Raw genomic sequence first — 17,469 nt, 5'->3', positions numbered from 1 at the left:
TTTTAAACATCTAAATCTGCTGAACCATGATAGACTTATTTTATATGCCATGTGAAAGCAACAGAAAAATGTTACTTACATATCAACTTGATAAAATACTCACAGGATGCATGTTTCTGTTTCTGCTCTCAATACATGCACATTTTATACTTTAATTAATTATACTTCAGTTTTTAAGTTTTACACTGTGCTTTACACTGATCAGTAACAGGTGTTTGAAAGATTGTGAAAATGCTTGCAGGATCACTGCAGCCTGGCAGATGTAGTTTTGTATCTGCACTTGTGGGACTTGTTATCCGTGTGACCTCAAGGAGTCACGGCATATCTTGAGCCACACAGACAGACAGTGGCTAACCGGCCGTGATCCCTGTTAAAGCTGTAATGGAAGAGGCTCGCTGAAGGAAGGATTAACTATGGACTACCTGCTGAGAAGGGCTTTTAGGAATGGACTGGTAGAAACAGTACTACACTTGATTGCTCCAGGTTAGAGGTCATGTCTCAAGACTTGGTGAATCACTGAAAGACAGATTAGACTGTGTCCATGGTGTAATCTGATAGCGTTGCTAACACAAGGCTATGTTGTCCATTCGTGATCCGTCTGGGTCAATTGTCCAAAGCGTAGCCATCGTGTCTCATCAAGATTAATTTGATTAATTTTAGTTGTTAATTTGGAAGTACGTGATTTAGTCTGAAGACATTTCACATGATCCAAAAAGTGAAAAATATGAAAGAATTAAACTTTTGATGAACTTTGAGAGCAGGATAATAGTTCACAGACCCCAATATATCTTTTCATATTCACTCAAATTATGCAGTCACATTTTCAATGAGTAATTATAGCAGCAGTGACTTCATACTCATTTCTAAGACGCTAAAAGCCCAGAGTTGACAGAGATCTTTACTGTGCTGCCATCATCTGCCACCTCAGACGATAAACCGAGACATTTCTTACTGTCTAGGATTGTTTCGATGCAATTTAAACATTTACCGCAACTTTCCAATATTCCGGCAGACAGAACTACTACTTCCATTACTACTGAAGATCACTTGATGGCCTGTACAAACTCAACCAAGAAGCACACAATGTCCTGTCCTGAGCAGGCTATAATCACATGCTTCTTGCCAAGATCATGTTTCAGGAGGAATTCAGTTTATGACACTCCTTAAAATAAACATTAATGCCAGCTGCAGACCAAATGACATTGTCCTTTCTTTTTTGCAAAAACTAGCTTTAAAGTTGTTCATCTGTTTCTACACGCTTTAAAGTGACAGAGATATAAAGATCACGCGATCGCAATAGTAAATAACTTGTGTGTCATAATGGTGAATGGCCAAACAGCTCAAGGTCAAAGTCCTCAGTCACACCAGTTGGAGTCAGAACAGTCTTGGCAGGAGACAAAAGTATATTTAGAAAGTTGGAATAATCCACCTTACTACAGGTAATCCTGAATGTTTGTCTGCAGCGAGTCAGTTGTGCTAATGTTCTGCTGAAATACCAGTATATGTCGAATACACCTGTAAATCTCTTGACTTCCTTCATATCACTTTTCTGCAAGCGTGTCTTGGTTGAAACTTTGTCAGCAGGTCAACTCTGTCAGCTGATTTTGGATCACTCCCAACTACAACCTGCAGTTCTAAGCTTACATTTCACACAGGAGGCTGCCAAGCGGCTTCCTGAAGCAACACGGCTGAGGACACACGCCACCAGGACACTTACAGTAAGTCAGAGTCTGTTTGTAATGGTACCCTTCATGCATGGCATTACATTTCAAAACCAGGCAGGAAATTCACTCAGTAGGTTGCCTTTATTTCTCTTTTTCTGGCAAAATTCCTGTGTTCAGGGAATGACATTCTGGTGAGGGGCAAAACAAAAAAAACTCCTCCGGTACAACTAGTAGAAAATACTAGTTGGTCCCTATAAATATAGCTCTGCATTTAAGTCCTTCCAAATGTACAAGATATGTTACAGTTAAACTTCACAACATGGACAGTGGGCATACAAAAACAGCTTAGATGACTTTCTTAAGCTCGTCGTACAAGACAAGCACAAAGGCGCCACCCATGCCTCTGAGCACATTAGACCAGGCTCCCTTGAAGAAGGCCTTGCTGCCCTCATCACGCGCAATCTTCCTCCAGCAGTCAATAGTGCCGGTGTACATGATGTCGGCTAAAGAAACAGAAATACAAAGACGTCACACATTTTTTCAAGTAACAATAAGGAAAACAGTTGATGTGTTGTGTTCATTACCTCCTTTGCGTCCAGACTGCATCATCATACGACGACGGACGGTGTCGAAGGGGTAGGACACGAGACCGGCGACGGCCGTCACAGACTGAGCGATCATCCAGCTCACAACAATGTGTGTGTTCTTGGGGTCTGGAAGCATGCCTGTGAGAGAAACATCAATCAAGAAGGTTAACAAGTGTCAAATGAGTCCACTGAGAACTCAACCTTTGTAATGTCTGATAATGAAAACTCACCCTTTGCTGTGTCATAGACACCAAAGTAGGCAGCTCTGTAAATGATGATGCCCTGCACTGAAACGCTGAAGCCCTGGTACAGACCCTTGATGCCATCAGACTTGCTGATCTTCACCAAACAGTCTCCCAGGCCTTTGAACTCACGCCCTGCTCCTGCTTTGCCAACATCAGCAGCGAGACGTGTTCTGGCGAAGTCGAGGGGGTAGACGAAACAGAGCGACGTGGCTCCGGCAGCACCGCCGGATGCCAGGTTACCTGCAAAGTATCTCCAGAACTGTTTGTGCTTGTCCACGCCGTCGAGGAAAACCTTCTTGTACTTGTCCTTGAAAGCAAAGTTGAGGGCCTGGGTGGGGAAGTATCTGATGACGTTGGCCAGATTCCCTCTCCAAAAAGAGAGGAAGCCCTGCTCTTTAGGGATACGGACGACACAGTCCACGATGCCCTTGTACTGCTTGTCAACTGCAATCTGTTTGCTGGCATGTTGTACCTGTAATTAAAGCAGAGATACTGCAATACATTAGAAACATTAACACAAAGAAGCAGATCTGCATTTTGCTTTTAACTGTTAACTAAAATCTGAAGCTATTTTAACTTATCTTCCTTAGAAGGACATTTGTAGCCATGTGCCAGTAAACAACTCTTTTGCTTCCATTAAACAATTCAAAACCCCTCCTCCTCCTGCTCCTCCTGCTCCTCCTGCTGCTGCTGCTGCTTGTGCTACTGAGCACAGGCCCAAATGCAGCAGTGGAAAGAAATGGCGCAACACTTGCTCTGACCTTGTCTGTTTGGTGTCAAGCCAAACTTATGACCTGTCATGGAAGAGGAGTGCTTCTGAACACCATAGGCGCAGTATATGGTCGTGTATGCCTTTTACAAGACACTGTATTTGAGCTTGGAGAGACTGCAGCTTTCTGGCCAGTGTATTACATAACAGGTCTGATACGCCTCGATTATGCTCATTCCTCATCTGTGATACAGCAATCTCTGACAAAGCGATTTACTATATTTAGTCCAGTTTCTACTCCTGATAATTCAGCATCTTATCGTATTATGTTGTTGCATTTAGTTAGAAGGGCACACCATCTCTTTGAAATTAGAAAAGCAGGACAAAAGATGTTGCAGGTGCCACTTTTGTGCATGTAGCATGTAAATGGGAGCTGTAACTAAAGTGCCATGAGAAAGTCAGGTGCATTAAAAAACTAAGACTCACCTGGAGGAGAAGCTTGACTCTCTCGATGGGGGCTACAGCTGTTTTGGAGATGGCAGCGGCAATACCACCAGCCAAGAAGTCCTTGGCGAAGGAAATAGCTTGTTCACTCATCTTCAGGTGTTATCAAGCGCCTACTTGCTCGGTGGGGTTTGCCTGTGGAGCTGAAATGGCCGAACTCAATCTGGAAGTGAGGGGATTTAAGGAGACTGAACGCGAGAAAATACGTGAACTTCGACTCCCGCTTTTCATTGGTCGTCTGTGGGGAATAGTGGGCGGGGCCAAGAGATGCCCTTTGATTCAGATTTGATATTATGCCCTGTCATTCAGGTACATAGAAACACGAGATCGAAAGTTTATCTATTACTTAAAAAGTTGAAAATAGTTTGATTGAATCATGTCTAAGCAAAGCTCACCTTTAAGTCGTTAAATTAATTATTTTTTTTATTTTATTTTTTAAATTACGCTCAAGGTCGTGTCAGATGTCAGTCTGAAGCAGCTGAAGCCTGAAGGCTATGGTGGATAAAGGTCATCCCATCTGTCCGTGTCCTTGCGCTGTCACTCAGATTCCCACAGTGGGAAGGACATGATTCAATCAGCTGACTGATTCCACGCAAAGCCTGTATCAGCACTCTGATTCAGTCTTACAAACTAAATAACACCGGACGTTGACTTTTATAACAGATTAACACTAAACAGGAATATTTGACCTGAAGTGGCAAGAAAATTACTCAGATCATTAAGCAGAAATACACTCATAAAAATACACTTTCTGCAAGTAAAAGTACAGAGTACAAAAGTGCAAGTACAAAAGTATGAGTGAAACTACAAAAATAAGTACAAGCCTCAGTATATACTTACTTAATATCGTTCTTCTGAGTAGCTAGTCAATTTCCCCACAGGGATCAATAAACTCCATGTACTACTACATTAAGGTTATTAGTTAATCTTTTTTTTTTGTGAATAAAATCATTAATTTGCAAGTAAAGGGTACATTATTTGGCCGTGAAATGTAGCACATATATGAAATAGCTGAAGTCATATAAAGCAGAAGTACCTCATAATTGAGTATACTTTTGTAAATGTACTTAGTTACTTTCCATCACTAGAAACAACTATAACCGGTTTTACTGCAGGGCACTCACTGAATAAGGAAAATGTATACAAGCAAACTGCGTGAAGGTTAAAAGACTTGAACTTACACTGTTGAGATTAAACTAAATAATCAAAATGGACACAAATGAATATTGTAAGTAAAAAGACACATTTTAATGTTAAAGACACATTTCTTCCATGTTAACATTGTACATAATTATCCATAACCTGCTTACGAAGCATAAACACTTTCATTATCATTATCCATTAAAAATATAATCAAACAGGTTGCCTGTCATACGACAATGGCATGCAGTCATAATGGCCAAATTTAATTTAAGAGCATTTGCTGCTTCATGTGAACAAACTATGGTAGCGCTATTTAACGTTAATGCAGTGATAACTGCAATAAGCCCCAAAATAAATATTAAACTCTCCACAGTCATAAAGGCACAATAATTCAAAAACACAGAATACTGTGGGATGAACTTCTGAAAGAGGTAGACCATGGATGACAGAAAATCATTTGCTTTTAATTGTTTTTGCTGGAAGTGTGGTCCAGACATCTTCACCAACGATTTCCCAAAGATGACTCCCCTGACCCAAAGTTCCTGTTTTTCAAGTAGCGCTTCACCTCCTGCAGCTCGTATGGCCCAAGGCTCTGGTCGACCCCTGGTGTGAGCTTGTAGCTCAGAGGTGAGACGATGTACCCGTTGCGGTAAAGGCACACCTGCTTACACATCTCAAAGCAGGTGAAAAGGAGGCCAAAGTAGGGAACGATCTGTGAAGGAATGGCAACAGGATGGGAGTTAGAGATGAGTGTATTTCAATATAATGCTTTTAGATAAATGATCTCTATGATGTGTTTACCTTATCCCCACACAGATTTGGACACTGATAAAGTGTATGTGCTCAAAACAGCTTAGGATTTTATTCAAATATGTAAAACAATGTACAGCTCTGATGATATTTGCAGCTGAAATAGGAGAGTGGAGCAAGATGTTCCACTCTGCTCATGATATTCCTGCTACGTATTAAACACTGAACATGACTTTCCATGCAATGCCACCTTACCCCTCCTCCCCTTCTACGTAGGCCATGGGTTACAATTCTTTCCCTGCCACTCATGTTCCAAATCACGTGCAGTTATTTCAGTCCCTACTTGCCTGTAACACAAGATCAAGCAGACCACTGCTCTGACCATAGCAACGCTTACCGATATAAAAGCCGACTGTACCTTTATTGTGCTGGCTGTGAGGCCGTTCCACAGTGAGAGGACGCCCTTGTTTCTAACAACCTGTATGAAGCAGTCAATCATTCCAGTAAAATGGACGTCAACTCCACCAAGATGAGGAAGACGGGCACTCTGCGCCTGAGAAAGAATGACAGTGAATTAGCAAAGTGATACAATGATCCAGTAAAGTAATAACTAGGAAGGAAGAGTGAAGCATTACAGGAATTTCCTGCTGCATGTAATTCAGTTATTATTTATCAGCAGAGGTGGTAAATGATAAATGACCCTCCTGCTTGTCTATTTACTGCAATCAGAGGGTGCTTGATTAACTCAAAGATTATTGTCATTGTGTGTTGTGCATACCTTTTTTTGTGTGTTTGTTTGTAGTAGTATAAAATATTTTCATACAATATGACAATGACTATTCAGGTTTGAGGGCATTATTGACAGAAGCGATGGAAATGTGGTAGTAAATCTTGATAAAATTATAATAAAGATTTCTAACACACAGACACACACAATGTCACACGCTGTGTCCTGTGCTCCTGTTAACCACAAGTCTGAAGACTGACTGTCATATGACAGAGGAAATGTATCTGCAGTCCCTTCAAGGCCCTCAAAGAAAGCACGCCAACTTAAGAGTATTAAGACTATTCAAACAGATTCATTTGTAGAGAAAACACAGAAAGTTTAAACTATACTTAGCTTAAATCATTACCCTAGGCTTCTGCAAACACCCTCAGCTGTTTCCTTGTCATCTATTCTCTGACTTGCAATTAATGTTTAACTCTTTATGACCGAGACTGAATGCTACATGAAATAAAACATTATTCTTCACTGTAAGGCAATGTAGTTCTCAGTGTGCCTGCTGTCTGTCTGATAGTTGCTGACTATCTTTGGAGGACTTATCTATAGCTTCTGCAGACCTGGGGCACTTTCACATTCCCAGCTGCTGTTGAATCTTGTGGCATCTAATAATAGGCCGATAGAACCGGATGTAGCATTCTGTCCTTTGCAGCGCCATTGTTCCTCCTGTGCTCCCACAAACATGCTAAAGACATGTCAAACTTTATTTAAAAGCAGCTGAGTGAACACTAACATGTTTTTTAAAGATAATCCTCACATAAAATTGATGCAAACTGACTAATTTGTAATTATACTCTGAAAAACCTTGTTGCATATGTTATTCTGATGCTCCACTTTTACTTTCTACACTCAAACACAAGTGGCAAAGCAAGCTAAGTCTGAATTTAGGTACACCACATCTGCCCTCTTGTGGATTTAAGGTGGTACTGTGGTCACTACACAAAACCTTCCTCATTGTAAATTTGCGCAATTATTCAGTCAGTAGTTAACAGGGGGTTTTCTTAAAATGTGTACCACATTACGGCCTCCATTGCCCTGCAGTTAGATGCTTTTAGCTTTTAGAACAATTATGTTGTTGACTAATAGCAGGCATGGCTATTTTAATAGGCGTGTTTCAGTTTTCCTAGAAACCACAGCTGACATTTAGTAAAAGCTTTCTGGTAACTTACTTGCATTTTCCGTTTTACAGTTTCAAATGGGTATGAGAGTGTCTGTGCCACTCCTGCTGCAACACAGCCATTAATGAAGTTCTGCAGAGGAGTGAAGCGAGAAGGAGGCTCCTGCCAGAGCTTGTCCAAGTTCATGTACACTGCATAGCACCCCACAGAAAAGGGAAATGCACCTGTAGACAAATAAAATGTACCATGAACTACAGTATTGTTCATGAAACACTTACACCAGGAAGTAAAGATTGGGCTGATATTAAATATTTTGGTAACTAAACTACAAAACCAGATGACTGCTACTCAAAGGAAGTAACAAGTAGCCCCATATCTCAACACCACCAAAGGGAAATTCATAAATTTGCAAGAATGTTCATACACACCCAAAACAGTAAGGGAAAATCCCCTGTAAAGAGCAAGCAGGCCTTCATTCCTGTAGATCTTTGACAGAGTGTGAACTACACCGATATACGTGGGCTGTCTGCAGTTCTGGACGATTAGTCTGGTCTCTGCTACCTCCAGAGGGTACGTGGCCAGAGCAGCAGCAACACCTGCTAGTCCACCTGCAAATATGGCCCTCCACTGAGAGATGAAGCCCAGTTCATCCATGTGGAGGTGGACTATCCTGCACACACAGGGAGGAAATAACGCGATTAATGACGCATTATTGTTGGCAGTCTGATGGTTTTATTAGACAGTTTAAAGTCTAGACATTAAATTTAAGCTATGTTACATTTATTAACCCCCATATATACCTCTAGATAAAAATTTCTGATTGAAGATTCTCAAATTTGAGGATTTCTGGTTGATATTAAGGGAACTTGTGGACTACTAATTAGAAAAGCTGATTTGGGATCACATGGTTATCAGTTCAAATCCTCTTTGTGTGTATAAATGGATGGCAGAGATTTCCCCACTGTGGAATCACATGAAGGATACAATTTATTTTATTACCCTAAAGTAAATATTTTTAAGTCTTGGAGAGTTGAACAGGAAGAAAAATGTATTGGGTTCTTTGCAATTATGATAGTTATTTGTACTTTAATTAATTTAGTTTTACAGACTAAGTTAGTTGCAGCTGAAGTTTGATGTGTATAGAAACTTTTTGTTTGTGTATCTTGTGCATCCTATCAGAGTATTCAATTTCTTTTCTTTTTTTAACTGTATAAAGCACACTTGGGCACAGACTTCTATGATTAAGGGACTAATAGGAATCTCCCCATAGACTACAGTAAGTACTCAAGTAATTATTTTTAATATTATTTTTAATTTTTAATTAATAGAAAGCTTCTTACAGTGGATTGCATGAATAACTGGCATCACGTGAGTGGCAGAGACAGAGAGGAGTGGGCTTTCTTTTCCTGGAACACGGTGTACAGAACAGGATGGTGGTTTATCGGGAAGTGGTGTTTACGTAGAAACACGTGAGAGGAAACCTACTTTTTCTGAGGTGTGCATACAGTAGATATTGGATTTATGACTTTGTGCAGGATTACCGTTATCCTCCCTGTCCTGCATGTTTATTTTGCCCTATCAGCCATGCTGTCGAAGCTGCAGCATGTTTTGTCCTGTAGTAACCCAACAGATGTAGTTGTGGCCTGCGCCCTGGATTCAGCCTCACAGGCAGTACTTCCTGTGACAAACCATCATAACAGAGATCAAGAGTAAATAATCAATGTAATGATAATATACTATCTATATACCAGGGGTGCATTATTTTGATCATTTGTCCTAAAAAATCCCTAGGAAAACAAGTTGTCATGTTCAGACCACAACAGTCCAAATCCCAAAGGTATTCAGTTTATTGTTACAGACTGCAAAGGTAATGATAGAATATTAACAGTGGTAGGATGCAATACATTGTATAACAGTCCATAATCTATAAAAGGAAATCAATTAATAGTTTAGTCAGTCAATCTTTGCAGATTTGTTTTGATATAACATTTTTTTTCAAGCAAAATTACCCCAAGTTTCTGCTTCTAAATTTAGACTTTTTTTTGTTTTATGAATGAAAATGGGAATATATTTAAAATTTTGTTTGTTTAGTTTCACTTTGGGTTATTGTACCATTGGAATGTATCCCACAGTTTCACATTTAAGATGTGTTTTCCAAATTGGTTTGCGTTTTGTGCGTCAGGGCCACCGTAGCTCAAATTCACTACCTGTGAGGCAATACTCCGGGCCATCTACCCCTCCCACTTTGAAAATCGACTGAGTAAATGCAGCCTCCTGATTGGCTGAAAATAGAAGGTGCGCTTCATAAGGCACAACAGGAAGTATATCTTTATCTACAGGAATGTAAATAAAGAATTTAAACGAACCGTTTTGTTATTTATTTATAAACATTGTCAGACAATACACAGTTAACGTGAATGCTGCTTTGTCTTCGCATGAAGCTAATATGTTGTCGCCTATTTTCAACTGTTCGCCACACAAACTTGCTAAGTCAGCTGACCAAGTTGGCTAACAAGCTAATTAAAAGAATGGAAACAAACACAAAATATATTGTGACAGTGCTGCAATAAGAGTACAATTACATTAAGATTCGCTTACTGTTTGTATGTTGCGAGGTGAACTGCAGAGTAAGGGAACAACCGGAGACAAGAGGCGAGGTTTCCTTTCCAAAATCCTCGAAGTCCCTCATGTTGATAGATGACGAGGAAACTTTGCCAGAAACCCTGCTTGCAGTGAAAAGTGCCCACCTGGCTTTTAATTTTCACCACCTCCAGAGGTGACGCGACGGTTTTGCTGAAAACCCCGGAGAAACCGACGCACAAAAAGCTTTGAGACCTCGTCAGTCTGTTGTCCTTTTTAACTGAGGCCATCACCGACTGGCCTTACTCTGAACTGTCCGGCTTCTGCGGTGATTTCACTTCTCTCTCAGGCAAAACCGAGGATTTGTTTATACAGGTTAGACATCTAAATATAAACAGCTATGAGGTCTCCGTATCCTGACCAGGGGTGTTATGTGACAAACTCACGTCACTTTGAGCAGAGATGTAGGTCAGGACTAAACACTAGAGGGCGTCCTTTGACCTGTTTTTAAACCGAGAGCCATTCAACTCAACTGTACATGTGGCAATGCTACAAAATAAGCACACTATTCATGCATTCCGTGTATAGGCTAAATAAATAGGCTAAAACGTGGGAGCATCCCATCCAAAGTGAATGTACAAAACCTGTTATACTACTAGATTATTGTGTATGAGTGTATGAGCAGCATTACAATGAGCTGCAGCTAATATTAAATAGGCGGCTTCTTCTGTTATTGTCTGCAAAGTAAATTGGACCTAGCTGCTAACTAAATAAAGTGCTGTCAAGAGTTCAACATTTACCTTTAAGTGCAGAGAAAGTGTGGTGTTGCACAAAATGGAAACATGAAAGTATAATAATGTCAAACTATATTTAAATAGTATTACTTGGGTAAATGTAGGTTATCATTAATAAGCAAACAAAAAATGTATAAACATATGTGACAGCTTTTTGTTCAATCCGGTTTTCATGCATAGAGCTCGAATGAATTTGCATTAATTTGCATTTTTTTATACTGATAATTACATTTTTTTTCTGAATATTTGTTTGGTATAAGTTTGAACAAATTTGACCTCATGCACATGCTACAGTTTGAAAGGAGGCGATGCCAAATACAGAGTATTTCCATTTTGTAAAAATATTCATTGTTTTTAAAAACTTAATTTCAAGGAAATATTGCAAGTTTTCCTTGAATACACTCAGATACCTGATGACTTATTTATGCATGGAGTTGACTGACTGAAAACATCAGTTAAATTTAAATACGCACATCTATCAGTGGAGGAAGTGAAAAGTGTGGTATATTGAGTCATATTTTTAACCTTTTGTCAGTAAATAAGCAGAAGTGAAATAATGAGGGGTTTTTGGAACCACATATTTTTGGCATTAGTGGTGTGACTTTATCTCTGCAAGTGCTGCAGTAGTCCAGCTCTTTGATTAGTCTTTATTGTGGCAACTGAGCATGAAATAAAAGTCTGAATATCCTACTCATGTAGAGCCAGGATCGGAATCTCAAAAAGCTTAAGTAATAGTATGTTTTTGAAACCACTGGAACAGTTGTAATATCATTTACACTTTAACACTTTTATTAATTTATTTAATTTTCAATTCGACTTCTGAGAGACACTTTTTCAAACATGTCTTGGTCAAAATGGAATGACAACACGAGGATGTGAAAAGCGCTGATTAGGTTCAATCCTTTTTTTGTCTCAACATCTGCAGTGACGCCGTCAACATGAGTCCGCACAAACCAGGTTAATCCTCTATCATATTTACTTTATAGCAGCAGCTTTAAAAATAAATTCTGATTCACAGTATAAGTGTATTCATCAGCGGTGAATTCGATGTCACTGTCTTGTTCCAGCTCCATGTTTGTTTTCTCCTTGTCTCAGCCTGCCAGGAGAGCCTCCCTCCCCTGCCGGGCTGACAACCTCAGATCCATGCGAGGAGCCCACCTTCTGTCTGTGCCGGGGCCACTTGGCTCCTTCACAAAGGCTCTCTGGAATAACAGAGCCGAGCAGAGGAAATGACAGCCTGATCACAAGAGGTTCCCCTCACTCCCCCTCTAGCTGCATACTGGGGGTGGAAAAGGGTGTGTCCCCTGTGTGTGTGTGGTTTTCACTGCTGCAAACTCACCAATTTTCATGTAGTTGGGATGAAGGTTCTGTGCAGAACTTAACTGACATTGTTAAATTATGTAGTCATTCAGCTGCTAGGCCACTGTTTAAAGTCTGTTTTTAATCAATATAATTTTTAGAGCCTGGATCACAGGCTGGTAATTGGAGCATTACTTAATATCTCTACACCATCCGAAGAACATCAAAGTAGCCAAAAGAGCCCTTTTTGTAAATGCTTCAAAATTCTTTGATCTCACTGTCATATGTCTTGTTGTACCCAAGATAATAGAGTGTCTTTCTTTAGAGATAAGTGGTGTGATGCCGGCTTTCTCTTATCAATTAATGCTTCAGTAATCATACAGGACAACACCAAGAATCTGCTGCCAGCCTGTCTCCTTCCTCTGCCCCTCAAATTGCCTCTGCCCACCAGTGTTTGTATAGAATACAGATAGAGCACTGCCCTCTTCCTGTATGTATGTCCCTCTCCTGAATGAGCACTTCCTCCATTAAGAAAAGTAGTGCGGGAGCTGCCTGCATGCCTTTGTGTCTCTGGGACTGGCACCTTGCAGTAGGTGTAGGCTGGCTGAGGCATTGTCATTCTCTGGATGTCATGCGCAAGTCAGCCCTTGATCTCCCACTTTGAAGTGCGATGATGCAGGACCCACAGAGCAGTGTGTGCATGCAGTATGAGCTCACAGCAGTCAACAGAGGGCGCCCACTACCAGAGAGCCTGGCTCAGAGGCCACGGTAACTGTCCTCGCAGACTGGTGCCAGGCTCACAGACTGCTGCAATAAAATTCTCACCTCATTATCTCAGACAGTCACATCACAGGCTTGTGTTGGCAGGGGAGGGGAAAGGGAAGAAAGGTTGGGGGTGGGTAAGAGGAACAGGCTTGGGTAGCTGACACTAGAGTCTGTATGTATGTGAGTGTGTCTTTTCTCTTAGGTGGGGGTGCACTGGTGAGAAAAATCAGGCGTAAGTACAATTCACTGTGGCACCATGTTCACACCTCTGCCGACAAGGCTCAGGACAAACTGCTCCTGGCTCACTTAACAGGAATGGGAGACTTGTTATTCATAGGAGCCTAATTTTGAATTAATGGTTTCTGTGATGGTGCAAACTGTGAAAGGTTGTCAGTGTTTGTAAGGAATAGTAAATGCAATTTTGCACCTCATTACTGGGAACAGTCTTTATTACAACAAACACTGTAAGCGCTGTTATGTCAGCTCTGCAGACCAGTATAAGTGCTCAAATAGTACAGTCTATAACATGTTAATTCAGCAATTAATGGAATATTTATAAAACAAAAATAATGACAGGATTCTGAATTTGTTGTCACTTAAAAAAAAAAAAAAAAAAGATGTGGGATTTTTTTAAGACAGTTTAAATTTGTGCAAAAAATACCCAATACTTTCCAGTTTCCTTGTAAAAACAATGCATCATGCATTTGGTCAGGATGCGAACGACCAGGAATCCCATTGTGTGTGTGAGGATGCAGAGGACAACTTCTGGCAGCTGTTGTCCCCTTATCTTCACATGTACAGTCAATAAATCAATATCAAATCTAAGGAACAGGAAGCCAGATGGCCTTCCCGCAACCTCTCCAGGCCAGGGCGCTCTCAAGGCCTCCTTAGCTACTGTACCACCGGTGCATGCTGCAGTCCTTTGAAGACATACACATTCAACAAGCGACTCAATGAATGACTAAAGGGAACAAATAAGCTGTTACGACTGTGCTCAAATCAGTGTTTGTGTTTCCATTGACATCAAAGGCCCCAGTCTGTTTGATATGCGGCCCCCACACCTTGTTCCGAGCCATGTACAGGTAGAAGGGAGGAGCAGCCCATTGAGCAGAGAGAGGGTCATGTGGTTGCCCCTCTAAGCCCTGGCTCGAGGGTAGTTGACCCAGACGAGGGGTCTGGTGGTGTCTCTTGTTCCCCAGGGAGCCATTGCTCCTTACAGCCATCACTAGACACATTATTTATTGGGTGGCCTATTGATTACGTGCTTTTAAGGAATATTCAGAGGAATTTGCAGCAGCAGCTGAAAAACAAGACACATCTTGCACTTTACACTGAAATGATTATGATATTAAGTGAAGATAGTGAAGTTGGTGGGGTGACTAGCTGCTGGCTAGTTGAAGTAAGGTCGGTGAGGTCGATTACCTACATACATCCAGACTCATCTTGATTTCTGTGTAGGCCAGGGGTCAGGTTAAACAGTAGTTTGATTGAATGGCTGTTCACAGGCCAGTGTGAAATGCCGGCTCTATTCCAATGTGGGAGCGGGAAGGAGGGGGTTTCTCTGGCCTTTGTGTGGCCCACAGTCTTAGAGCACGGACCCATTGTTAGAGGCTGACCAGCCAGCCCCTCAGACTCTCCTTTGCCCTGCTTTGTCTCGAGCAACGTGACCATTTCCTTCACTCAGGTCAGGGCAGGGTCGTGACTTTGGACACCAGTCTTCCCTGTCTGTCTGCCCAGCCAGCATACTCATAAATGCATGTAGCACTCAGACAGATGTGGAGTCGTCACATGTCAATATTAAAACGTTGCTGGTTCTTTGAACTAACAAGATGAATACAGGTGTAACCCTAAAATCCTATCTACAACAGTAACAATAAATGAGACTGATGTGATTGTTACTTATGCGTTGACACTCCAGTCTGTTCTGTGCAAGCCAGAATACATTTATGATCAATATAATTTGCATGGTGAGAAATATGTCACTTTTGCCTTTTGCGAGTGTGCAAAACAAACCACTATATACAGAGCTGAGATAACCTCTTTACTGCCTTTGAGTTATGCAACTGTTTAAATGAGTGGTGGACAGCTCCCTCCCTCTGTCCTGAGGCTGGACCTGCCTTATCATGGCCTGGCCATCACGGTGATAAGAAGAGGAAAGGACAAGGGGCCGTAACAAACAGTGTGCATGATCCAGGTCAACAGTGTAAGGAGACTGGACTCAAAAGGGAGGGATGGCGGACAAGAATATTATCTGATAAGAATCACAGAAGTCTTTTGATCTCAGAAGGGCTGATTCTGAGCTACAGGGTGTCATGCTGAGTGGACGAGCAGAATGACACAGCAGGTACAAACAAGCAAGCCCTTGAAGATCATCTGTGGCTAAAGCATATTTACACAGGAAGACGTCGGACTCACACACACTAACATACAAACTTGTTAATGCTTTCACACCATAGTAGAATTGTTATCGTCTTTGATTTTATGATTTTTTTTAGGCACAAATAATGGGCATTTTTCTGACACATTTAGCTAATAATGTTATTTGTTTTAATATGCAGCAAATCTTAACCAATTCAAGCCATAATCAGGCAATATTTTAAAATCCACAAATGACGCAGAACCACTGAAGAGGAGCTTGAACGTAGCAGTGTAGTCTGGTGGCTTTTGTCTCATAAGTCACCGATTAAAAGCTGTCATGTGGAGGCCAGACAGGACCCGAGGCAGCAGTGCAAGCTACAGCCTGAACCAAATGCCTCACTGTCTCGGCCCAGGGCAAAATGGAGGAGGGATTTTTTTTTTCCTGAAGTGTCCAGATGGGGGGTTAGCAAGCTGCTGCAGTGTTAAAGTGTCCTTGGTTTCCCCTTAGCAACAGTTAAAAACAAAAGAGCAGATCCACATATAAAAGCCTCCCTCTCTTTTGCAACACAAGGCCTGGTGAGGTGTAGTAAAAAGTTAAAGGAAACAGTTTGATGATAATACACTTTTACTTTTTCATTTTCAAGTTAAAATCTAAGAAGAATTAATGTGTAGCTAGTGTCTGATATGGCGTATTCCTCTGAGATATAAACTGATGACTGAAAAACATTACAGACTCATAAATGAGCCGCATGCCACACTGGATTAATGCCTAGCAGGTTTAGGGACGTGTTAATGCTGTGTTTAAAAATGAAAAGGTGAAACTTTATGACATTTTTAAGACATATATTGTATAAATAATACCAAGGTGCTTCAGTACCACAGAAACAATGAGTCACACTAACAAAGGTATAGAATATTTCCAGCCTTATCCTTTAATAAGGTAATATATCGCTATCATTATTTTCTCTTATTGTCAGCAATCTGGTTCGGAATTATTCTTTATTTAGACAAACTGCAGTTAAATCCTCCTCCTAGCTTGAAAAATACAGATTATGATTTCCTTAAAATTGTCCTTAGTCCACAAGACAATGACAGCAAGGTGTCAGCAACCTGTTACATCCACGCTCCAATTAAAAGAATTAAGATGTAAGGAGCCTTCATTATCAGCTCTCTCTGAAGGACATCAAAGGCTGCGGCGGAGTGAGAGTGCAGCTGCCCTGACGGTGTGAGTTTCTCCTCTCTCACTCCTGAGGAACTTGTTTGTGTTGAGGATGTTTACTGATCCCAGGAAAGACAAACAGCCTGTTTCTTTTGTAGGTACCGTAGCTCAAACACAGACTTACACTCTGTGTATGTGTGTGCAAGAGAGAGAGAGCGAAACAGAGCTTCAGGATATATTGTGTTGTTGGGCCATTGTTTATCTTGTCCCTGTCTTTTCAACGCACTGCAGGTTTCCCGTCACCAAATTCAATGCTGTGAAGAAGACGGACATGTGTTTTGTAAGTTACACACACTGGATTTGTACAAAATGCAATAAACTAACTAAAATCTACATATTGCTATTAACATCTCTAATTATAGTAAAATAGTATAGTTACATGTCAACCATCAACAAACAAAACCACCATTAAATTAGTTGTAATCTCCTAAGTAAAGCTGTGATACCTCAGCTCAACACATGGTGTCACTCTTTCTCATCTAAATCATCAGCCGCTGGAGAAAGCCCTCAGACTGCGTGTTACCTAGTCCACATTTACTCAAACCATCATGCTGTCAGCCTATTTCTGGCACAATATGTCTAACTCTGACAGCCAGAAGTGTCAATGTGAAATTTAAAAGTTACATATGATTTCTTTGTTGCACTTAAACATTACAATGCTGCCTCTTTTTGGCTCTATAGTTGCATTATTGAGTTTAGAATGGTTAGATCTGAAATATCACAATGGTGCAAGCGTTATGCTAAAAGATTTCCAAATGAGCATTGCAGCTGCATATTTGCTATTGAAAACTGTGTGCTACAGTATGTACATAAAAAAGACTTGCTTATGAATGTCCGCTACCTTTTAATTTTCACAGTGAACAAAGCAAGAATGCGTGTTAATCTTTTTCATGGACATTATGACACTTCCCACTTAACCCCAAAATCCATGTCACACTAAACTGATTAGCAGC

At 40.8% G+C, this 17,469-nt stretch overlaps 2 protein-coding genes across 2 annotated transcripts; both read right to left on the bottom strand.

Moving 5' to 3' along the window:
* Positions 1-1,791: 1,791 nt before the first annotated feature.
* Positions 1,792-3,834, bottom strand: slc25a5 (solute carrier family 25 member 5). The gene is made up of 4 exons (XM_084549435.1): positions 3,692-3,834; positions 2,482-2,968; positions 2,249-2,389; positions 1,792-2,167 (listed from the first exon to the last, which is right to left on the bottom strand). The coding sequence occupies exons 1-4, from the start codon at positions 3,800-3,802 to the stop codon at positions 2,010-2,012; spliced, it is 897 nt and encodes a 298-aa protein (XP_084405561.1). The 5' UTR covers positions 3,803-3,834; the 3' UTR covers positions 1,792-2,009.
* A 1,099-nt stretch (positions 3,835-4,933) lies between these two features.
* Positions 4,934-10,906, bottom strand: slc25a43 (solute carrier family 25 member 43). Its single transcript, XM_084549689.1, has 5 exons — positions 10,100-10,906; positions 7,930-8,171; positions 7,553-7,725; positions 6,021-6,155; positions 4,934-5,564 (listed from the first exon to the last, which is right to left on the bottom strand). Exons 1-5 carry the CDS (start codon positions 10,369-10,371, stop codon positions 5,352-5,354), a joined length of 1,035 nt encoding a protein of 344 aa, XP_084405815.1. The 5' UTR covers positions 10,372-10,906; the 3' UTR covers positions 4,934-5,351.
* Between the last annotated feature and the right edge of the window lie 6,563 nt (positions 10,907-17,469).

This window comes from Chelon labrosus (assembly GCF_963514085.1).
Source record: "Chelon labrosus genome assembly, chromosome: 8".
Taxonomy (NCBI): Eukaryota; Metazoa; Chordata; class Actinopteri; order Mugiliformes; family Mugilidae; genus Chelon; species Chelon labrosus.
This window is presented reverse-complemented; position numbering and strand designations above follow the sequence as displayed.